The sequence below is a fragment of the Dermacentor silvarum genome, chromosome 6, assembly GCF_013339745.2.
Source record: "Dermacentor silvarum isolate Dsil-2018 chromosome 6, BIME_Dsil_1.4, whole genome shotgun sequence".
NCBI classification, from domain to species: domain Eukaryota; kingdom Metazoa; phylum Arthropoda; class Arachnida; order Ixodida; family Ixodidae; genus Dermacentor; species Dermacentor silvarum.
In genome coordinates, this window is record NC_051159.1 from 116,548,694 (window position 1) to 116,568,451 (window position 19,758).

General features: G+C 48.3%; 1 protein-coding gene across 1 annotated transcript in view; it reads right to left on the reverse strand.

The window, feature by feature from the left end:
- Positions 1–210: 210 nt before the first annotated feature.
- The window catches only part of LOC119455898 (uncharacterized), a 46,147-nt gene continuing 26,599 nt past the window's right edge, over positions 211–19,758 (reverse strand). The window contains exons 13-23 of the mRNA XM_037717426.2: positions 19,086–19,361; positions 14,715–14,918; positions 13,886–14,098; positions 8,529–8,666; positions 7,981–8,106; positions 6,959–7,054; positions 6,196–6,375; positions 4,557–4,694; positions 2,378–2,575; positions 553–702; positions 211–457 (exon numbers count right to left, since the gene is read on the reverse strand). Of these exons, the coding sequence (XP_037573354.2) occupies positions 395–457; positions 553–702; positions 2,378–2,575; positions 4,557–4,694; positions 6,196–6,375; positions 6,959–7,054; positions 7,981–8,106; positions 8,529–8,666; positions 13,886–14,098; positions 14,715–14,918; positions 19,086–19,361 (1,782 nt within the window). The 3' untranslated portion in view covers positions 211–394. The remainder of the gene's footprint in view (positions 458–552; positions 703–2,377; positions 2,576–4,556; positions 4,695–6,195; positions 6,376–6,958; positions 7,055–7,980; positions 8,107–8,528; positions 8,667–13,885; positions 14,099–14,714; positions 14,919–19,085; positions 19,362–19,758) is intronic.

Genomic DNA, 19,758 nt, shown 5'->3' on the forward strand with positions numbered 1-19,758 from the left:
CAAGAGCATGCCCTCACGTTGCGAGTGCGTGCGGCACGGCAGCAGAGTCGTCGAGAATACTTTTCTGGTTATCCGCCGACGGTCGACGTGGTGGGAATAAATGGAGGTACGACATGCACTTGGCCGCCGTTAATCTAGATTACGCTTGCTCCTCGGAACACGCCTACGGTACCTATGTGATATTAAGTATACGGTCAAAGGATGCAGGGCTGAGAATAGTGTTTATTCGAAGAATAGTATTCTCTTTCGTTTTTCTTTTCATACACGCAAATATACAGAATAGTTGTCGAATACTGAGAAGTTAACCTTCGGCAGTCATCATTGTAAGACTATTTGCTTTATACACAACTAGAAGACGAAGTCATCGTCCTTTCGTAGCTGCTGGCGCCATCTGTCAATATAAGTCCATACTTTGACGGTGCGACATCGCCTTCTCCGTTAAATCGTCGCCCCGTTCCTGAAAGTACGGGAAAGAAACGGCACGGTGAGAGTTTCGCGATACGAGGCGCTGTTGCGATCGAACCATCGGAAAGAGCAATTGCGCAGCCTTACCGCTGTAGTGCTGACCACCTTGAAGTTTTCCTCGTATTCATTCTGCTTCTCCTCGTCCACTTTGGTTTGAAGCCAGTCCACTTCCGGTGGAAGCTTGTAGTCCTTGCTGGCGATTATCAACATCACCGGGCGCAGTCGGTCTTGGTAAAACTGTTGGATGAAACGAAACAAATTTGTTGCACAACAAACGCCCACTTATTTTGTACATGGTAATTAATTAGCGTAAATTGCTTTCGAAACATTTTCCGGCAGTTAGTGAAATCAGTTGAGCCCGCACGGCTCCGTTCAAGGTTCAAGCGCTCTTGTGGTTCATACATAACCGTCTGGTGGGAAATTTTGTAAAGGGTGAAATTAGGGTGCCTCGCTGGGCGCGCATCCAGGCACCCTAGTTGGAATACATAAAAAGCATCGTGTCCAGGTTAGTACTGACGAAAAAAAAAAGTGTCCCGCGTACTTTTTTATTCCTTTTTTCCTGTTTTTAAGCAAGCTGGAAACTACATAATTACGATACCGAGCATCAATTACAAGAGACTTCCACAAATACGACCTGTTTAAAACGCACGTCAATCGCAGCGCAGCTTGTGAAAAAGGGATCTTATCAGTGTAGGGGCATGCGAATGGTGATTTTTGAGACCGAATCGAATACGAATCGAACACTGCCAGAAGCGAATAGAATCGAATATCTTATACTTTTCGAATCATTTTCGAACAATGAATAGCCGTTATCACAATACAAAACGATAATCTCAGTACTCTGTATGCCAAGTTCTGTTCATTACATAGTGTGTTATGAAGCGTGGTTTATTAAAAGCACAAATGGACCATTAGGAACAAACAAGTAGTTTCTTCGCATGCACAGGGCTCTTCAGAGAGTGCGAATGATCGCTGTACAGCATGTAAAGTATGGCTATCTAAGGGACGTAGCCTGCTTCAATACGCGAATTCTCATGTTTTATGTCTATTCTATGACGGGGGGGGTGAAATTTAACCGCACTTTTGCACCAATTTTGCTTCCTTGGGCGCAGTTGACGTTTTGAAATATTCGACGAGTATTCGAAAAATATTCGCAGTCAAGAAGACTGGCTGTTTGATTCGAAGTCCGAATCGAGTAGGACGCTATTGGTTTCGTTATTTCAAAGCTTCGAATATTCTCACACCCCTACTCATCACATTATCGAAGGCACCCACCAGCCCGCCCGGTGCGGTAGTTGAAGGCCACGCATTGATCGTGTCGTTGAAAGCTGCCAAAATGACCCTTCCAATTATTGGGTTTGGAGAGACAGGGGGCACGCTCCCCCCCTGATCTGCCGACTGCCGAATGAGCTCCGATTTTTGTGTGTATGCGTCATTGGTATCTGGCACCACGCGAGACCGCTACAACAGGTTTCAATGACGTGGCGAATGTCTTTTTTCACGTCCGAAGCCACGCTAGACTTGGCGTGCATTCTGAATTGGTCGCATTATAATATAACGTAATTATTTAACGAACGCAAGCTCCATTGGGTAATGCCTGGGTCAACGACTATCAAATGAAGCAAGAAAACAACACACGTTTCTGTCAGTACTTCTTCAAATAACCCCAGGTGGTTAAGTATAATTCGAAGTCCGTTACTAGGGCGTCTTTCATAGCCGCTGTGTTGCTTTAGGACGTTAACATGAATTATTTGTAATCTCCAAGATGCAGAAAATGCAGCGGCGCCATAAATGAAGGTCCTGATAGCTGCGCTAGATATCACCGTGATTGCTTCAAATATCTAGCGATACCGCTCATCTTTGGTCTTCGATGTAAACGTCAACGAACGTAGTATAGGTGAGATGACGTTACCGGGAAGGTAATCTTCATAGCTTGTGATGGCAGGTAGATTGGTGCGACGAAATAATCTTGCGTTTCGGGATCGAGTGCAGTTCCTTGTATAAGAATGGCGTCCTCTATCTCCGCGGTCAGATTAAATTTCGAGCAGCGGTCCAGGTCGGGCAGGAGGAACGATTCCAGCCTCCGGCTAATCTTGTCCAGGGGCCACGTCTGAGTTGAGAGAAGGTAAGTGGCGAGGTGAGCAGTTATCGCCGTGGATACCGTCGGGTGAGGTTACATTAGATTATGTTAGGAGTGTCGCTGTTTGAGCAAACCGCTTTATATGCGCACCATTACATACTGCTAGAAATTCCTGGCGTAAACAAAAATGATTGCGTCGTTGTTGCTTGCGCAGTCCGAAACAACGGTGGTTGACGCTGTAGAAGATACGTGACAATTTTTACCAACACTATATGCTGAATGATTTAGAATAAACTTAAGCTTAGTGTGTGGGGCGTGTTCGTGTCGGAATTTCAGCGCATTGTAAAAAATGAGACGACAGCATGATGGGTGGTTTCCTTTTCCTCGTTGTCTAATTCTCAGTGCGCTGACATTTCAGCATGAATGGTGAAGCATACTGCGGATACAGGCTCGTTGCTCCTCACAACTCCAGCTCATGAATTTCGCAGACAACAGCCCTATTTCAAAACTGTCCCATTGACAGTGCATGCTTATATATATATCGCAGTGCCACTACGACAAACAGCTGAGCGCGTGACTAAGGCGCAGCTACCTATGCCGTAACCATGAGGACTTTTTGCACATTCATAACTACGATGGGGAAGTAAAAAATAAAAGGGACTTTTGAAAAAAAGGTACATTTATTCTAAGGATAGAAAACTGAAACATACATTATTTTTCTACATAACCGCCCTGCACTTCAACGCACTTTATCCAACGTTTCACATTTTTTGATTCCGCCGCAAAACGTTTTTTGGTTGCACCTGTAACCAATTTTGCACCGCATCAATGACTTCTACGTCGGTTGCAAATCTTCTTCCCCTGAGCGCTTCCTTCAATGATCCAAACATATGAAAATCACTTGGACCCAGGTCGGGACTGTATGGCGGGTGTTCCAGCAATTTGAATCCCAACTCCTTTATTATTTAGGACGTCCGTTTAGCAGAATGTGGCCGAGCGTTATCTTGCTGCAGTATGACACCTTTTCGCAGTATTCCACGACGTTTAGATCTGATTGCAGATTTCAGTTTAAGTTCGCAACACATCGCAATAGTTCTCACTGCTCACAGTTTCGCCTCTTGCGGTGAAATGAACGGCTACCACACTTTCCGTGTCCCAGAATAGTGTTAGCATAAACTTACCAGCGGATGGTTGACGTTTAAATTTCTTAACTTCTGGCGACGATGAGTGTTTCCAAACCATGCTCGCAGCCTTACTTTCCGGTTCGTGATGATGTACCCAAAGTTTCATCTACAGTAACAATTCGCTGTAAAAATCCATCTCCCTCGCGACGATAACGGGCCAAATGTTTACAACAGATGTCCAACCTTTGTGCCATACGCTGCGCTGAGAATTATTTCGGGACGCACCTTGCACACACTTTCCGAAAAATTTGCCTGTTGCGTAAGATGGAATACGCTGAACCATGACTGATATGTGAAGTATTGGCGATTTCGTCCACTGTGATTTTTATGTTTTCCATCACCATACCCTCAAGGACTTTCAAGTTGTCCTCAACAGTCGATGGGCTGCCGGATCTTTACTCGTCCAATAAGAAGTTCTTCCCTGTTTGAAACGCTCTATCCATTCGTAGATCCTGCTTCGCGATGAACAACTGTCGCCATACTGCGCTTGCATTCGACGAATAATTTGCGCAGGTTTAACACTATCCACAAACAGAAAGTGAATCACTGCCCTCATTTCCTCCTTGGTGCAGATCGGCAATGGAGCTACCATGTTTAACGGTCTGCTACACTCCAAGGACTAACGTGGGAATAAGAGTGACACGTTCCATAGAAGTGTTGCAGACGACACTAATTCAGAGCTGGATACCAGCAGTGTGACCAAACCTTAATGCGAGAAATTTCAAAAGTCCTTTTACTTTTTGACTTCCCCTCGTACATTGTGAAAAACAAAAAGAACACTTGTTATACTGCTCGCGTCGCCGAAAGAGATAAACTCTGTTGCCGACCTGGTATTTGGGGTGCGTCTGTAGTACCATGAAGGCGATTATCCTGGCGATGTAAGACCAAATCTGGTAAAGGAAGCTCGGAGCCCGGGTGAAGATCTGTATTGCCTCCACGACTCGCTCCCTCGGTACCACGTACGCCTGCAGAATGACGGCGAGGAAGTGTACATGTATGTACCTACCGTAGAGGCTCGTGTAAGGGCCGCACTTTTTTTCTCAACTGTGACAAACAAGGTGCGGCCCTTCACGGAAACCTTTCGGTTCGGTCCCGTGTAAGGGCCACAGCTCTAGAAACTAGATGCCGCTACTAGATGGCTCTCGCCCTCTAGTATCGGGACGCGGAATTACGCAGCGTGGGAAAATCGGGGCACCACAGCGTGCGGCATCGGGACACCGAACGCGTTTGCTTCTCCGTTTGAATTTTTGCCTCCAAATTTTGGGCTGCCGAGTTGGGGGTGTGGCCCTTACACAGGTCTATACGGTACTCAGGCAGTATAATTGCAGTCTTCGTCATGACTAGGGGGCCTCAATGCGCACTTCCTCCCCCGCTGCGGGAGGGAGCGGCGGGCGTTGAGGCCATCGAGGCACCCTAGTGATGCCGGCACCAGAAGGATATCTGCGACATGTAAACGTTGACTCACAGAGAGAGAGAGAAATCAAGGCGAGGAAAGGGAGGGAGATTTCGGGTAAGGGTAGGCATTGAAGAGGAAAACTTAGCTCGGGGCCCACTACAATTTTACTATTCAAATGCATTTAAAGGCGCAGACAACCGCTAGACCGATAGAATGCAATCTGTTGCTTTTGAGAGTACTAAACATATAGGAGAGTAGGAAATTGTAGGAAACAGAATTTTTACTAAGCACCGCATACATTTTACGAAAAAATGCCGCGAATCGGTTAAGTTTTCTTTGGTAATTCAAGCACGAAATTTACAAATCCGTAAGTTGCCTCAAACACAGATGTCAAAGTTTTGTATATTGCCTCTTTTATATCTGAAACGGACACAGTTGATATGCGAGTTTTAAGGCTTACGTAGAGATGTGTTTACGAGGGTTTGCTAAATATTTAATCCCAAATTGGTGGAACATTTGATAGTGGTGCATAATACAATAATTCTGTCGGCTTTAGATGTTTCAAGTTTACAGAATTGCAATAAACGTTTTAATTGCCGAGTTACAGGGCAGTAAACTTAATAATTGCATTTTTTAATTCACAATTTTCAAGAATTTGTTTTGTAAGATCATCTTTCGCCCAAACTAAAATTCCACTCCTCACCGTTTCTATATTTTAGAATTTTCCTTTAAACGGCCAAATGTTATCAATATCGGTGTAGTGGTTGCCTAGAAAAGCGATTTTTTTTAGTTTCTATGTTTTCAGGTAGGAGCTCCCGAGCTAAAACTTCCTCTTAAGGGTACATTGCGATTGAAAGAATCAATCAATCACTACATCGGGGGCACTCGCCAGGCTCTCTGCCAAATACGCGACTCACGAACAGAAGCAAGTTCTTTTATCCCAGCCCGGTAGGCTGCACAAACACATTCCTGAGCGCATGCTCTTCCTAAACTGAACAAACTGCAGCGCCAAGCTGCGCAATTGAAGTCACATTACAAAAAAAAAGAAGAAACATTGCTGTTCGTGTTACGTTGATCTGCGTCTCGGCGACCACGCGAGTGATGGAGGGTTCGTCCGTGACCAGTCCCAGCACACCGAGACAAGCGGGCGCGCTCACGTAGTCCAGGAAGTAGCCCTCGTTGTAGAAGAACAGCTGCGACACCGAGTTCGGGAGCGAGCCGTTCCGAGGGTTCTCGAACTCGCCTTCGATCTGCGAGAGCGCGGGTGGTTCACTTCGGAACAGCGTACCCTTTGCACTGCGTTAGACACGCACTCTCAATCGGTTTAGCTTGACTGAGTATGGTTTTCGTTAACGTTGCTGTAAGTCTGTTACTAGAAGAGCAAATCAAGGCCGAACTCCCTTTCTTTGTTTTCAAATCTCGCGCCGAAATCCCAGCGTCGCGACGTCAGCATGACGTCACGGCTGTCGATGCATTTTCTCGTACTTGCGTCGTTGTGGCGCAGAACTTGCTAAGTTCAGTCCTTTGCGTCATTTAGGATACGATGCAGTCCATATTTACCGAGAAAACATTACCTGGGTAAAAGCAGACGTCGTCCCGGCGACCTGCTGTTGCTGCTTCCCCGCAATGTCGCCATCCCTATTTCGTTCTTGAATCTTTGCTGGCTTTCCAAACGTCATGTGATCGCTAAGAGTGGCTATTTTGTATTTTAGCAAAGTAATATACCAATACAGCTCAAGTTGCTTTCCACCTTTAAGTTTCCCTTTAAACCTCCTCGTATAGAGAGACCTGTGCAGGTGGCCTCCAGTATACGGCCACGACGAGCGTGTATACCTTGAGGATACCGGAGTAGGTTAGCAAGATCGGGTTCTCCTCCCCGCGCTCGACGATCACTTCCCCAGGCGCGAAGGAGACCGGGCGGATTTGGATCTGCAGGGAACGGCGACGCATGCGCATAGGTATCAGGGAAGGATCTCTGATAAGAAATGGCGATTTCAGTCAAATGCATGCCAAACAGAACTTCGAGCATGGGTACGGTTTCAGTGATGGTCATGAGTATCAGTTTCAAGAAATGGCAGGGCACACCCGAAATTTTTCTTAACGCACATTCGATGTCCTGCTCCTAAATTCCTAACATATTCGGAGTTTTTTTTTCTTATCGGCCATTATTAAGACTAAGGCGAAGTTATGTGTCAGAAACAGAAACAGTACTGGCATTGTAAACTTATGAATTGGAGAAGATAAAGAGAGTAAAAGCCAGCTGGCGCCTGTCGGGAAAGTGTTAGGAAGACATCTACTTAGTCCACACCAGACAGGCACCCATCCAAAGCTTAGACCGCTCAGTTCTCGAAAAAAAAATCCATACATTGATTTTGCTCACTTTTCATGCTTTCTGGCAGGCGCACCCTACCGCAAGTGCAAAAGTACCCTAGAAACAAGGGTGTTTTGTTAAAAGAAACTTTCCAGGTAAGCCAAACAGCGTTCTATTACGTCTCGAGGGGGGGGGGGGGGGGGGGGAGGGCAGGCAAGCAGGCAGGGCCTCCCTTCAACCCCCTCCTGCCCCCGCCCCTGCATGCGCCTGTGACCAAGTCACATAAACAGCTACGATAGTTTTGTGAAGAATAATCAGTATATGGCCCTTCAAGCAGCGAGGGTGCTTGAAGTGCCCGCAATGCTGTATGCTCTCCTTAAATTCGGTGACTGCTCGTGCAAAGACAGACGGTCTCCCACCCGCAAGCAAATTTGTCCTATCCGGGCTAAACGAAAATGGTTCAGACTCCATCCGAAGACAAATTCCGCCTGACACGAGGGAGAGCAAGCGAGGCTGAGTGCACATAGCGCATGTGACCGCGCACCGCGAGAAACTGTCGCACGCTGTCCGAGTCGATCCAGGGAATCACGCGCAGCATGGCGATCGGCTTGTAGCTGGTCGGTAGGCTACAGGGACCAGCGATGACGTGCATGCGCCGTGCCTTCAGCATCTGCGAGGACGGAAATACGATGGTGTGGCAGGTGGCACGATGTTCCCCAGGTAGATTGCTCCCAGCTGCGGAATTCCAACCCCAGAATGCTACGTAAGTTGATGTGCTTTGTGAACTCACTGCCCTATGGTTTGTAAACTTCATTAGGTACCGTAAACTGAATAACTTATATGCTAATTAGGGAAACTATGTTAATTAGTTTATTATGCAGAGCTAACTATCCTTGTTACTTTATGTCGCTCGTTGCGTGCTCCATAGCTTCTCAAGATTCTTTGTTGAACTCTAATTTTCTGTCCCATGTGCTAGTACAAGTAGAACAGCGTTATTGATCTTTTTTTTTTTCAAAGATAGCCGGGAGCTGTCGGTCCCAGCTTGGCAATGCCTGTCGTATGCGCTCCAGCCGAATATCATGGTGGGCTAACCGCGAGCAGTTCTTGGCCAGCTTCACTGTCCAGCAGGCCCTCGGCCTGGTGCTCCTGCACGTTCTTGGTCACGTCGTCCAAGATGGCGGTGCTCGCCTGGCGACTTCGAAAGGCCACCATGATGCCCGGGAAGCGAGACTGAAAAAGACAACACGTACAAAAATGCTGTATAACGAACACACCTCTTGCGGTAATCAGCTGAAGATAACCACCTGCAACGCAAGTCTTGCACCGATGCACGGTGCTCTCTCAAACGGCCTTTGACTCATGTGCCTTTTTAGCCAACGTATAGCAAGGCTTTTGTGCGTCTCGCTCGGTCCCGTGTAAATTTGCGCCGTAAAATCATGTTTCGTAATATTTATAGATCAAACTACTGGAATGGCAGACGGGCCAGTTTTGCCGTGGCTGCAGCCTACCCTTGGTGTGTGTGCCAGAAAATTATGTAAAGAAAAACAGTGGCACCAAGGCTCGCCGCTCCGCACCAGCCCCATCTACCGCACCAGCTTCTCGTAATATCAATGCATATACAAAGTATAGGCAATCCAAAATCAAGAAGAGGGCCTACAGATGCAGTAGCACAATGTGGTATAAAAGTTACTAACAGGGATAAGATGCCTCATAAAGGCTGGTCTACGTTTCCATAGGTGGACCCATCTTCGTCAAAGGCATTTGACGAATATAATTCCAGCTATCGAAACTTTCTTTATTGTGACGTACAGCGTGCCTACGGGCATAATTTTTTTTTCATGTGTAGATACACGCCGGATTCCCGGAGCAAGTCCATCAGGGTTGGGCCCCAAAATCAAACTATCGAGATCCTGCGGCCGACCTGAGGGTGGTCTACATCGAAGCAGGTGTTTCTGCCTAAGGGCGAGTAGAGATGGCAAGTCCAGAGGAGGTGCCCAGTGTCCACCTCGTAGACAGGAGCGGGACAGAAGGGGCAGGAATCGGTGATGGGGCATGGGGGCATGGTATTGTGCCGGCCACGACCAGGTTACCGCAGGGGTAACGGTGACATGTAGGCGTAACCTTCGATGCAAGTCATCTTCCCAGCGCGCTAAGCCACCAGGAAGGTCGGTGCCACATGGTGGGAGAAGTGCTGGGGTGGCGCGCCGAAGTTTTTCTGCGTGGAGCCTTGTCTCCTGAGTGGTGGGGGCCGATTGAAGGGGACGAGGAGTTTCGTTGTGATTTGCTTCACCCACCAAGGCTTGTGTGGGATGTGCAATGCAACGTATTCATTGTACACGTATACTGTAACGGAGAAATGCTCAAGTGTGTCCTGAATATCCTGTGCCAAAACGTCAGAATTCAGAACACGCCGCAGACTACCGATGGCAGCTGAGGAATCGGTGATGATGTCAGTGTGCCTACTAGACGGCAAAAGGAACGGACAGAGAATGGATATTGCGTCTCGAGTGGCCAAGACCGCCGCCTGTATCGACGGCCAGGCAGGGGAGCAAGCGCACGAGCAGGTTGCTATTTCTGTCAATATTTCCGAACGAGCGATAGCCGTGGTGAGGTGATCCTCGCTCGCACTAGCGTCGACATACGCTACATGTATCCGGAAAGAGTTTTCACTCGCAGATGATATGCGCGATTTGCCGTCCCACTGGACTCACCGAGGTGGCCAACGGATCGTGTGTGTATGCGAGTCACAGGCCGCTTCTCTCGTAACTTGCTGATAAAGCCACGGCACGGCGGTCACGGCGGGCAGGAATCGCGGGGAAACACCGAACCGTCTGCCATATACTTCTCAAGGGCTCGGCTTCAGGGATATTATGGCAGCTTTACGGAACGAGCTTGGCGGCGCTGGTGAACCACTTCATCAAGCGTATTTAATTGCGCTTGGGCCTGAAGGGTGTGAATGCGAGTAAGTTGTGGAAGGCCCGTAATAATTAACACGCATCGCTGCTCGGTTGATATATTCCAATCGGTCCCACTCTGCGCGTGTCATTTGATGAAACTGGCTTGGTATATCAATATTGGCTGTAACACAGTACGTATGAGGAGACGGGCGATGGTGGTTGTGGCTCCACCTGACTTTGGAGATATCCGGCGAATAAGGTGCAGCATTTGGGACGCCTTCTGGCGTGCTGTTCGAATCCAGGGGCCGGTGGAGCCGGAATCATACACGCCAAGGCCGATGACTCGGAGTGAACTAACGACTGGAATTCTTCTTCCGTGCAAAAAAAAAAAAAAATGGGTTATAGGGGTGGTATTAAACGCACGGCGACTCGTAGATCGAAATTCTAGAAATTCTAGATCTGGCTTCCTCGCGTAGCTTGCGCAAAGGAGTCAATAACTGAGAAATTTGATCCGGATCGTGCTTGATAGCGACAAAAAGTCGCCGTGTGACACCCGTATTACTCTACTTCCCTACAGGCAAAGCTCGGCAGGACTTCTAGGGTCCCCCCCTCCCCCACCCAAAGTAGGCACCTGGATCCGCCCCGCGTTACTTCGCCTTGATTGGATCACTGTTCACACGAGGAAGCGGCCATATGCCTAAAACATTGACTCACTTTATGCGACGCTGGCTTGCGACGCCGTCGATGGCTCGGCTCGGAGCCACAGGTCAACTGGCGACGACGTGCGGCCAAGGATGGCGGAATTTCACAGTTCTAAAGCGAAAATCACTTTAAGTGGTGGAGCTGCAGGAGCATACGTCCGACGAAATCAAGCGCTTCACCTATCGAAACGTAGGCCAGCCTTTCTGGGACACCTTATCCCTGCTTGTAACTTTAATAGCACAGTATGCAAAAGCTAAGCAATTGCTTATCTTTGCAATAGCAACTATACAGACGTTCCAGGCTCACTCACGCCGTCGACGCCGCCACCGTTGTCATGCTGTCCCGCTGACAGCGCATGCGCGGCTCGCGCGTATAGGTTCTCCAGAGACGCGTAATGCGTTTAGCTGCACAAAAGAAAATGTCGCAGTTTCGCCTGAAAGGCTTAGCATCAATTGCGATAGCAAATTATTAAACAGCTATACGAAGTAAAGGTAGTTGCTTTATCGGCCGTATAAACTTGTAAACATTCGCTTACTCGCTGAATTAACAAACATGGTATCACGCGCGCACAAGGAAGCATGAGTACATCTCACTCAAAGACCGCGGACACTCGCTCTCGGCAGCAGCAACGGGCGAGTTGATCTTCGTGCTACCTCTCGCTTTAACGCCAACTTAGCGGCGAGAACACTGTGCACACAAAGCTATCAGCATATATTTCAGCCATATATTACATTTCATTGGGATGTTTGATTAAAAGATATGATGGAGATCTCAAGAGTAATTATATCGTTGGTCTCTTGTGTTTTAGGCACCCGCAATACTAATTAGATATGCTGACAAAATCTACAAGCTAACTAGAGCAGGCACGGTGGCTTTTCTTAATGTATATGCGCTATTATACCCTAGGGGAATGTATCTTACACGCATTTTGTAACTGTGTTGATGCAATAAAGTCGACGAAGCGTCGCTAACAAGACCATACTGTTGTTGAGCTGTCGTGTGTATGCACATGATCTGAGGGGAACGGGCAGTCAACGCAATCTCATCTAATATTTCACTGGGCGCGGATTAACGTTTACTGTTTCCCGTCACTCTCATCTCGTGCACGACCGAGGTGCGACGCCTGCAACGCCATTGACAGAGCTCATACGACGCCAGCGTTGTGAGATGCCTGGCAGCTGCCAGGGTGCTGTTCCTTTTATCCAGCAGGAGCTGCCTTGAGTACTGCGTCGAGCCAACACTTCGCACCCGCGTATATAGTTAAGAGCACCGTCCGAAGAGTCCAGGGGTAACGCTTAACCTTGTGTCTTCAGACAACTATACGGCAGATAGTCTCCTGATGAACGCTAAAGCCCGTTTCACATGGTGCGATTTTGTAGTGCGTTTTTTCGCAGCTACAATTTCCGCAAATGCGAAATTCGCAATCCCGTTTTACATGGATCCACGGCAGCTGCGTTTTTCGCATACTCGTAGCACAGGCCTGTTTGCAAATTCTTATATTGTTCGGTGTATGTTTTACCAACTTTTTAGATGCGAAGCAGCTTATGGTCGGGGCTATGTCACTCCCTCTTTCCATCCCTCCATCCATACATCCGCCGTGCGGCGTCCACGCCCCTACTGCGCATGCGCATCCTCCTCCCCCTCCACTCCTCTCCTTGTCTCATCTCCTCCCTCCTCCCTTCCTCTCCTTGTCTCATCTCATCTCATCTCGGCATTCCTCCTCTCCTCTCCGACGCTCCTCTCCTCTCCGGATTGCGCAACAAATGGCAGCACCCGCGGCTCCGCGCGCCATAATGCGAAGCAGCTTAGGTTAGAGGCGCGACGGTAGGCACCCCAGAGGCACCGGCAACAGTCACCAACGCCGCGCGCGTTCGGTGCGAACGCGGGCAAAACGCCGACGGCGTCGACAACAGTTCCGCGCGTTGCTGGTGCTGCTGCATGTCCAAGTTTATACAGCTGATAAAACTACCTTAAGTCGACCCCATACATGGCTGCTTCGCATACTGAGTCAGGGTTCCCCTACGGGAAGATGGTGTAATTTTTTTGCTAAAATAACGACTCTACAATGTTTCTAAACTAAATGTTTAAACTCCTGAAAGCTTTATTAACGTAGTTAATGAAACGAAAAAAAATAACAAAGTGATCCGCCTCCTATTGGTCGTCTGTTTCCACCGCATCTGTGTTTTCGCAGAGAAGTTCAGCACGCCGAACATCGAAAAAATCGCATGCACGAAGGGTCCGGCGGCCAATTTCCTGCAGCTGCGAATTCGGAAGGGCGAATTCGCAGAAAAAATTGCACCGTGTGAAACGGGCTTAAAACAGCGCTTTACGACAGAGGAAAACAGGGAGGGCATGACAAAGCGCGAGACAGGCTAACTTGTCCTTCGTGTTTCAAGGCTGTCGTTCAAAAGCCTTGACCGAAAGCGAATTAGCCTACCAACAACCTATTGAGAGAAGGCACATAGCCTGCTCTGTATTACGCTGTCAAGCGCCGTTCCATAAAGATTTTCGTGCGTCGTTGAAGGCCGGCGTGGTTTGTATCAAATGTCGGTTAAAGAACAGCCACTAACACAGCCTGCGTCGTAGCCCTGACTTTGCTTTGAAAGGTAATGATCATTGGTTATAAAATAAAACTTACCTAGCTTGGTTCAGATATGAAATAGACCTAACATTTTGTTAGTTTGTTGCGAAGGTGCACTTAATGGTCTAGCGAGAAATTGAATTTCACCTCACGTCATCGAAGTAGTTTATGACTACCTTGGAACGTTCTATGGGTGCGACGTGCTTGGCGCCAGCGTCAAGGCGTGACGGGCAGCTTCCGAAAGCCGCGTGCCCGTGTCGTGCGCCCACCTGAATCTCGACGAGCCTTCGTAGCACGAGCAGGCGGTTCAGCGTGGCGCGTCCGCGGATCTCGGCCGTGATGTTATCGTTGTTCACAAACTTCCACACGCTCTGCTGCACCTCTTCCTCGCCGGTGACGATGGCGTGGCCGATCTCGTAGGCGTCGTAGATCTTCGCGTCCAGGTAGCGGTGCACGACCGCGGCCATGCGCTCCAAGGAAAGCTGGGCAGTCAGCCGACAAGTTACGCGCTTAGTAAGAGGCAGACGTGTCGTCCATGGCGAATAAATTCAGCCAAGGTAAGAGCTGATGGCGATCACAACAACTGATGCTGATCCGCTTGCTACCAAGGCTGGTATACCAAATGCGCAGGGATGCACTGCATATACTGAAGGCTATCGCACGTGCGTGTTTCGCGTACCAATGAATGTCTTTGTCGACCAGAAACTGGAAGAGAGAGAGAGAGGGGGGGGGGGGGGTTGTAGAACCAGCCTTCGTCAACAAAATCTGAAGAGCCAGTGAATAAACATTTACATTACGTAGGCTCGTGCGTGGCATTAGTGATGTTGATCACAATCATATACAGCCGGCAGTTTACTAATGCTATAGGCACGCACACACACGCACACACATACGATGAACGCGGTTGGCCTCCGCGTCCCATCATCACGATGATCATCGTTGTCCTCTCTCATGTCCACTGCAGGTCTAAAGTCTCTCCCGGCGATCTCCATTTGCGACTGTTTCACGTCCGTCCACTCCATTGCCTGCTAATGTGCTAGGTCGCGTCAAGTGCACGCCACGCTATACAGTGATACGCTGCCTGCTTCGTGCACTCACCTCCGCGTACTTGATGGCATGGAGGAAGCGCAGCGAGATGGCCAAGGTGAAGCAGATGATGAGCCCGTTGTTGGCCAGTTCGTTCTGGTTCACGAGGAAGAGTCCGCACTGGAGCGTGAATATGAACATGCACACGGCGACCAGCACCAGGTCCAGCCGGTTGTAGTTGTCCATGTTCATGATGCGCTGCCCGTACGCCGATATCTGCGCGTCCGCCACACGTGTAGCGATGCTTCAGCGAGCGCCGTCGAATCGTGGTATGAATATTCAAGATTGTTTCAGTCGTTACGTTTTGTCGTCCCCACCCACTGCTGTCTGATTCATGACCGGGGGTGTAGGCCTCGTCAGGATGAATGCTTTGCCTGCCTCAACGTCTCGTTGACATACTGCACTGCACTGCATATAGCAGAGATGTGGAGTGGGAACTCCGGACTTGGAATGATTCCGGAATTATTACACATTTTGAAACTAGAATGGCAACACCAGTCGGACAGGTGAAATGGGAATGGAATAGGAGCCCGAGATTCCGGACTGGAGTTGGAACGGAATGGTGCCCATAGTCCTGGAGCGCTAAATATTGATTTTAAGCGAGACCTCAAAACTGTTAAATTTGTCAGTTCAACTGAACTAGACTTTGTCAATTTATTGCACTTCTAAAATTTTGCTCGATACCAATTTTTTTAGTATCTACCGATAAGTGACTACACCTCTGCCGTGAAAATTATGAACAATGTATTCTCCACAATGTACAGCTCGAAGACTTTGAAACTTCTTCTGAGTTACGAGGTTGAAGTGCCATTTAAAGACACCAACTTTTAGTTCTCAAGGATGATTTGATTTGGTAAGAGCAAGCTTAACCTACGAGGCCAAAAACAACTTCGCAAATGATTGTATACTCTGTGCGAGTCCACGGTAATTTGGAACGCGCGCTGTTTTTTCGCACACCCTCAAGTGTCCAGAAGGCGCGATAACAGACGTGGTGAGAGAGATGTGCTAGAAAAAAAGTCATAGTCCTTCCACTACTGTGAAGATGGAAGCCATTGAAGCTGTGACTATATGGCGGGTCTGCTATAGTGAATATTGCTATAGTGAATTTATATATCATCATTATTGACTATATTGAGCGTCTTCGGCATGTTTGTCAAAGAGCAAGGACACCGGCGTCTTGTTTTCGTCCGGCACGATGGCCAAGTACTGCGTTTGCTGCGCCAAGTCCGCCCCATTGTCATAGACTAGCGTATGAGCCACAGCGTTCATAGCCGCGGCACACTACACGGCGGCGTCAGGATCCTGACACTGCACGGCCACATCTTAACCTCATTTTCCAGGATCCTGGAAGATGTGGTTAAACGAGCGTCCGTCCCATAGCGAGTCGAAAGGGCAAGTGCTGTTAAAACAGCGCTAGTGCGATCTCTACGTTACGAGACAAAGGGGTACAACGATTAGTGGGACGTGCCACCGCCGAGTATCGCGAAACTTGTGAAAGAGGCATCGACGGTGGCAAGGGGTATAACAAGGGGCCATCCATCATCCGTTTTGACTCCTCTGCTAAGGCACAACTGGCGGGAAACCGCTGCGCACATGGAGCCGAAATTGTTGTACACGCCCGTCGGTCTACGGACGCGATATTCTGGTACCTAGCCATTAACAGCTTCGCTGTGATATGGGGCCCGGTAATATGCCAGTGAATGGGGAAAAAGTCCTGATAATGCGTTTCGCTTTACGTTAGTCATCAAATTGGCAGAATAACTTTGCTAAATGCACGGCGTGCATGACAATGTAAGGTTATTTTGTACTTTGCTTTACTCGAATAAATAGAGTTTTGGAAATGTTGGGTTTTATACAGAAGGCAAGCCTTACTTGCATCGCAGCGTGTGTTGTAGGTGTGAACCACTTAACATGTGCACAGCTAAAGGAAAGCTAAGTGCAGTGATTAGGAGCAGGCAGCTGAAGGTTAGTATCTACAAAATCGGTGACTCATGCTCTCTTAAATTAGTGCCGTGTTTGGATGTGAACAGGCTCAATCCCAATTGAAGAAAAACTAGGTAAACATGACGAAGCGACACTTTGGTTATGGAACCCTCAATTATTATTTATTTATTATTATTGTTTTGAAGCAGCATAGAAATAGACTGAGCTTTGGCTGTCTCTTTGTTGTTTTGTTTTACGTAGGTACTGGGGAGGGCTTCTGAAGATGGGATCGACTGCGTGACAGGCTGACATGCGGCCTTCTCTCCAGAAACTGACATGTTTGGAGATACTTGTATTTTTGACCGCAGGAACTAATTTATTTTGCAATTACGCCATATAATCCTGACTACTAACACGCGCCTCTAACGTACGTATCTATTGTTTAAACAGCAGATGTTAGGTTGCAGTAAAAAACGTGCTGTAGAGATAACAGGCCCCAAAGCACAGATTTACTTGTGAGGAAAATAACACGTAGCAATGTTTCTAATGTCGGTACGACATGAAAAATATGCTTTCATTACTAGGCACGCAAGCGGAAGTAGTAAGCAATTATTGAACCGGGGGAATTGGAGGAATTGAATGGATCAGGTCAGCCACTCAAGGAGTGGGAATTGTCCAACTCCCACCATTCCGAGGCGTTGAAAGAATTGGAATTACGGCCGGGGATTTCCATTTTCCGGAATTGAGCTGGGAAGGAATTTATGGCTCAAACTACGCAATTCTACTGTATACATATCTTACTAGCTACTTTTACAGCTACATAGCTGTAAAAGTAATTGCGGTTGTTGAGTAAGGACAACTACAATGTAATTGTTTTCTTACTTAACTATTTTTATCATCCACCGTTCATAGCCAGCCGATTCCGTTGAGAAAACCTGGGCGTAGCACCTTCCGCGCCTAAGGTGACTTAGGGTGACTCAATGCGCACCTCCTCCACCGAAGCGGCGCGCGAGGAGGACATCGAGGCACCCTATTCGGGCCACTGACGAAGCGCCCAAAAGGAGTAGCACCAGAATAGAATCGTTACATTAGCTCAGTTTCGAGTCCCCTTTCCTTAACAGAACAGCTGGGCCAGTGTTGCCAAAATTTATAACGGAAAGAACATTTCCTCATTGGCCGGCGTTCAGGTGCCCGCCACTCATGTTAGCGATTTCCGTGATGACTAAACCATTGCCCCGATGCCGGCTTAGTTCTGTGGCAGATTGTCCCATTCGCGGATATTAAAATAGCTATTGAAAACATACACCATGTGTCTACGTGGACACAGGGAGTTTATGTCTGAATTGTGCTTGAAAACAAGAAAGAATTCTCACAGACAGAAACGTGAGCTTTGTGCCCACGCCTTCCACCCCCCCCCCCCCTCCACATGGCTGCTGAGAACAAGCTCTAACGAAACTTTCCACCGGGGTTCTCATTCCGTCAAATTAGCTTTCGTACTCGCCGAACGGTGTTAATCTTTGCGGTTTAATTACAATGCCACAACGGGAAATGCAAATGAGGTACTGTACAAAGTGACATGCAACAGTTAAAACCAATAACCACTGACTGTTCATTGGAATATTATTGCACAAAGAACGTAATTTCACAATAAAAAGCTAGGTCCGTGCATTGCCGAATTCTCCTCCAATAAAATTCCCTTGTGCGGTTACGTATGTTTACTCTTTCACCTTGCTTTTTAGAACGCAGCTAGCTCTTAGGCACCCGTTCCTGCGTTGAGCGTCGGCGCCCCTCGGCGTAACCGAGCGAACGAGCACAGCGAAGGATGACAGAGCGAACGCTGAGTGCTGCAGGGAATGAATGAAAGACGGTGAGAGCGGAGAGAGCACGAGGAGGAAAGCGGAGGTAGAGGGCGCAGCGGAAGCATGATGAAACGGAGGCGGAGCGGAGTGCCGTACGAGACCTGTTCCACGGTGATGAGTGCGTCCACCGATGCTATACATGGAAAAAGCGCTGGAGTGAGCTTCGGACCCACTGCGCATGCGCTACTTCGACTGCACCGCCGTCGCTAGAGAATGCGCTCCGCGCGCGCCACCCGTTCCCTTGTTCACGCTTTCTTTCTGAACAATATGAGCGACGCAACCGGTGGAAATGCTTCGTCTGCCATTGCTGCTAAACCAGCTGCCCGAGCAGCTGCTCAGCGCAGCCGCTGCGAGGAACCAGTCATTCAGAATCAAATTTTTGCCGCAATATATCGTGATTTCAAAACACCTAAACAGTTGCGTTCAAAATTCGCATTAGGGAGTATCGTAATCGTACGTGAACGTTCTTACATTTCTTTCTTTGTTGCGTATCGTGCTATCCATCTGCATTGTTCTCATTGCTTCATCCCCAGCTTCTTAAACGCTAAACACTCCTGAACTATACACAGGATTTGCCGCGTAGGTGACCGACGCGACTGACCATGACGGTGACCTCGGTGGTGAACATGGTGAGGTACAGGGCTTCAACAGCGATGGCGCCGATGAAGGCGTTGCTCCGGGGCGTCACCATCACGATCCGCACGAGACCGGCCAGCACAAAGGCGACTGCCAGCGTCGAGCTGGTGATGACCACTTCGTAGTACGCGTGCTCGAACAGCTCGACCACGCGCTCGCGCAGTGGCCGACGCATAGCCTCGGACCCGCTGAACGTGTCCTCGATGAGCCCTTTCTCGTGAGCCGTGCCCAAGTTCTCTTTCTGCGAAATGTAATCGGCAACGTTCAGTAACCGCAAATACTCGATCCTAACGCGTATGTCGATGTTCATGCTTCGGAAATGCAAAATGCGATACGCTTGATTCCTCTCTCACCAGATTTTCACTGGAATAATTAAGAGACATTCAGAAATAGCGAGTTTTACTCCCTTGGAAACATAAAATTTTAATCTAGGTCGCTGGTGGTTCGATTTGGCCGACGGCTATAGGTGGTATTGATGTCAAACATACGGCGCTCGCACGATCTTGGGCAGCCGCAGTACGTCAACGCAGGGCCTTCGAGTTTGGATGGAAGGCGGGATTCGAGATTTGTCTAGTCGGGTGTGGACGCCACCTATTGCAGTTTTGATGTAGTACTCAATTCTAACGCTCATGTAATAT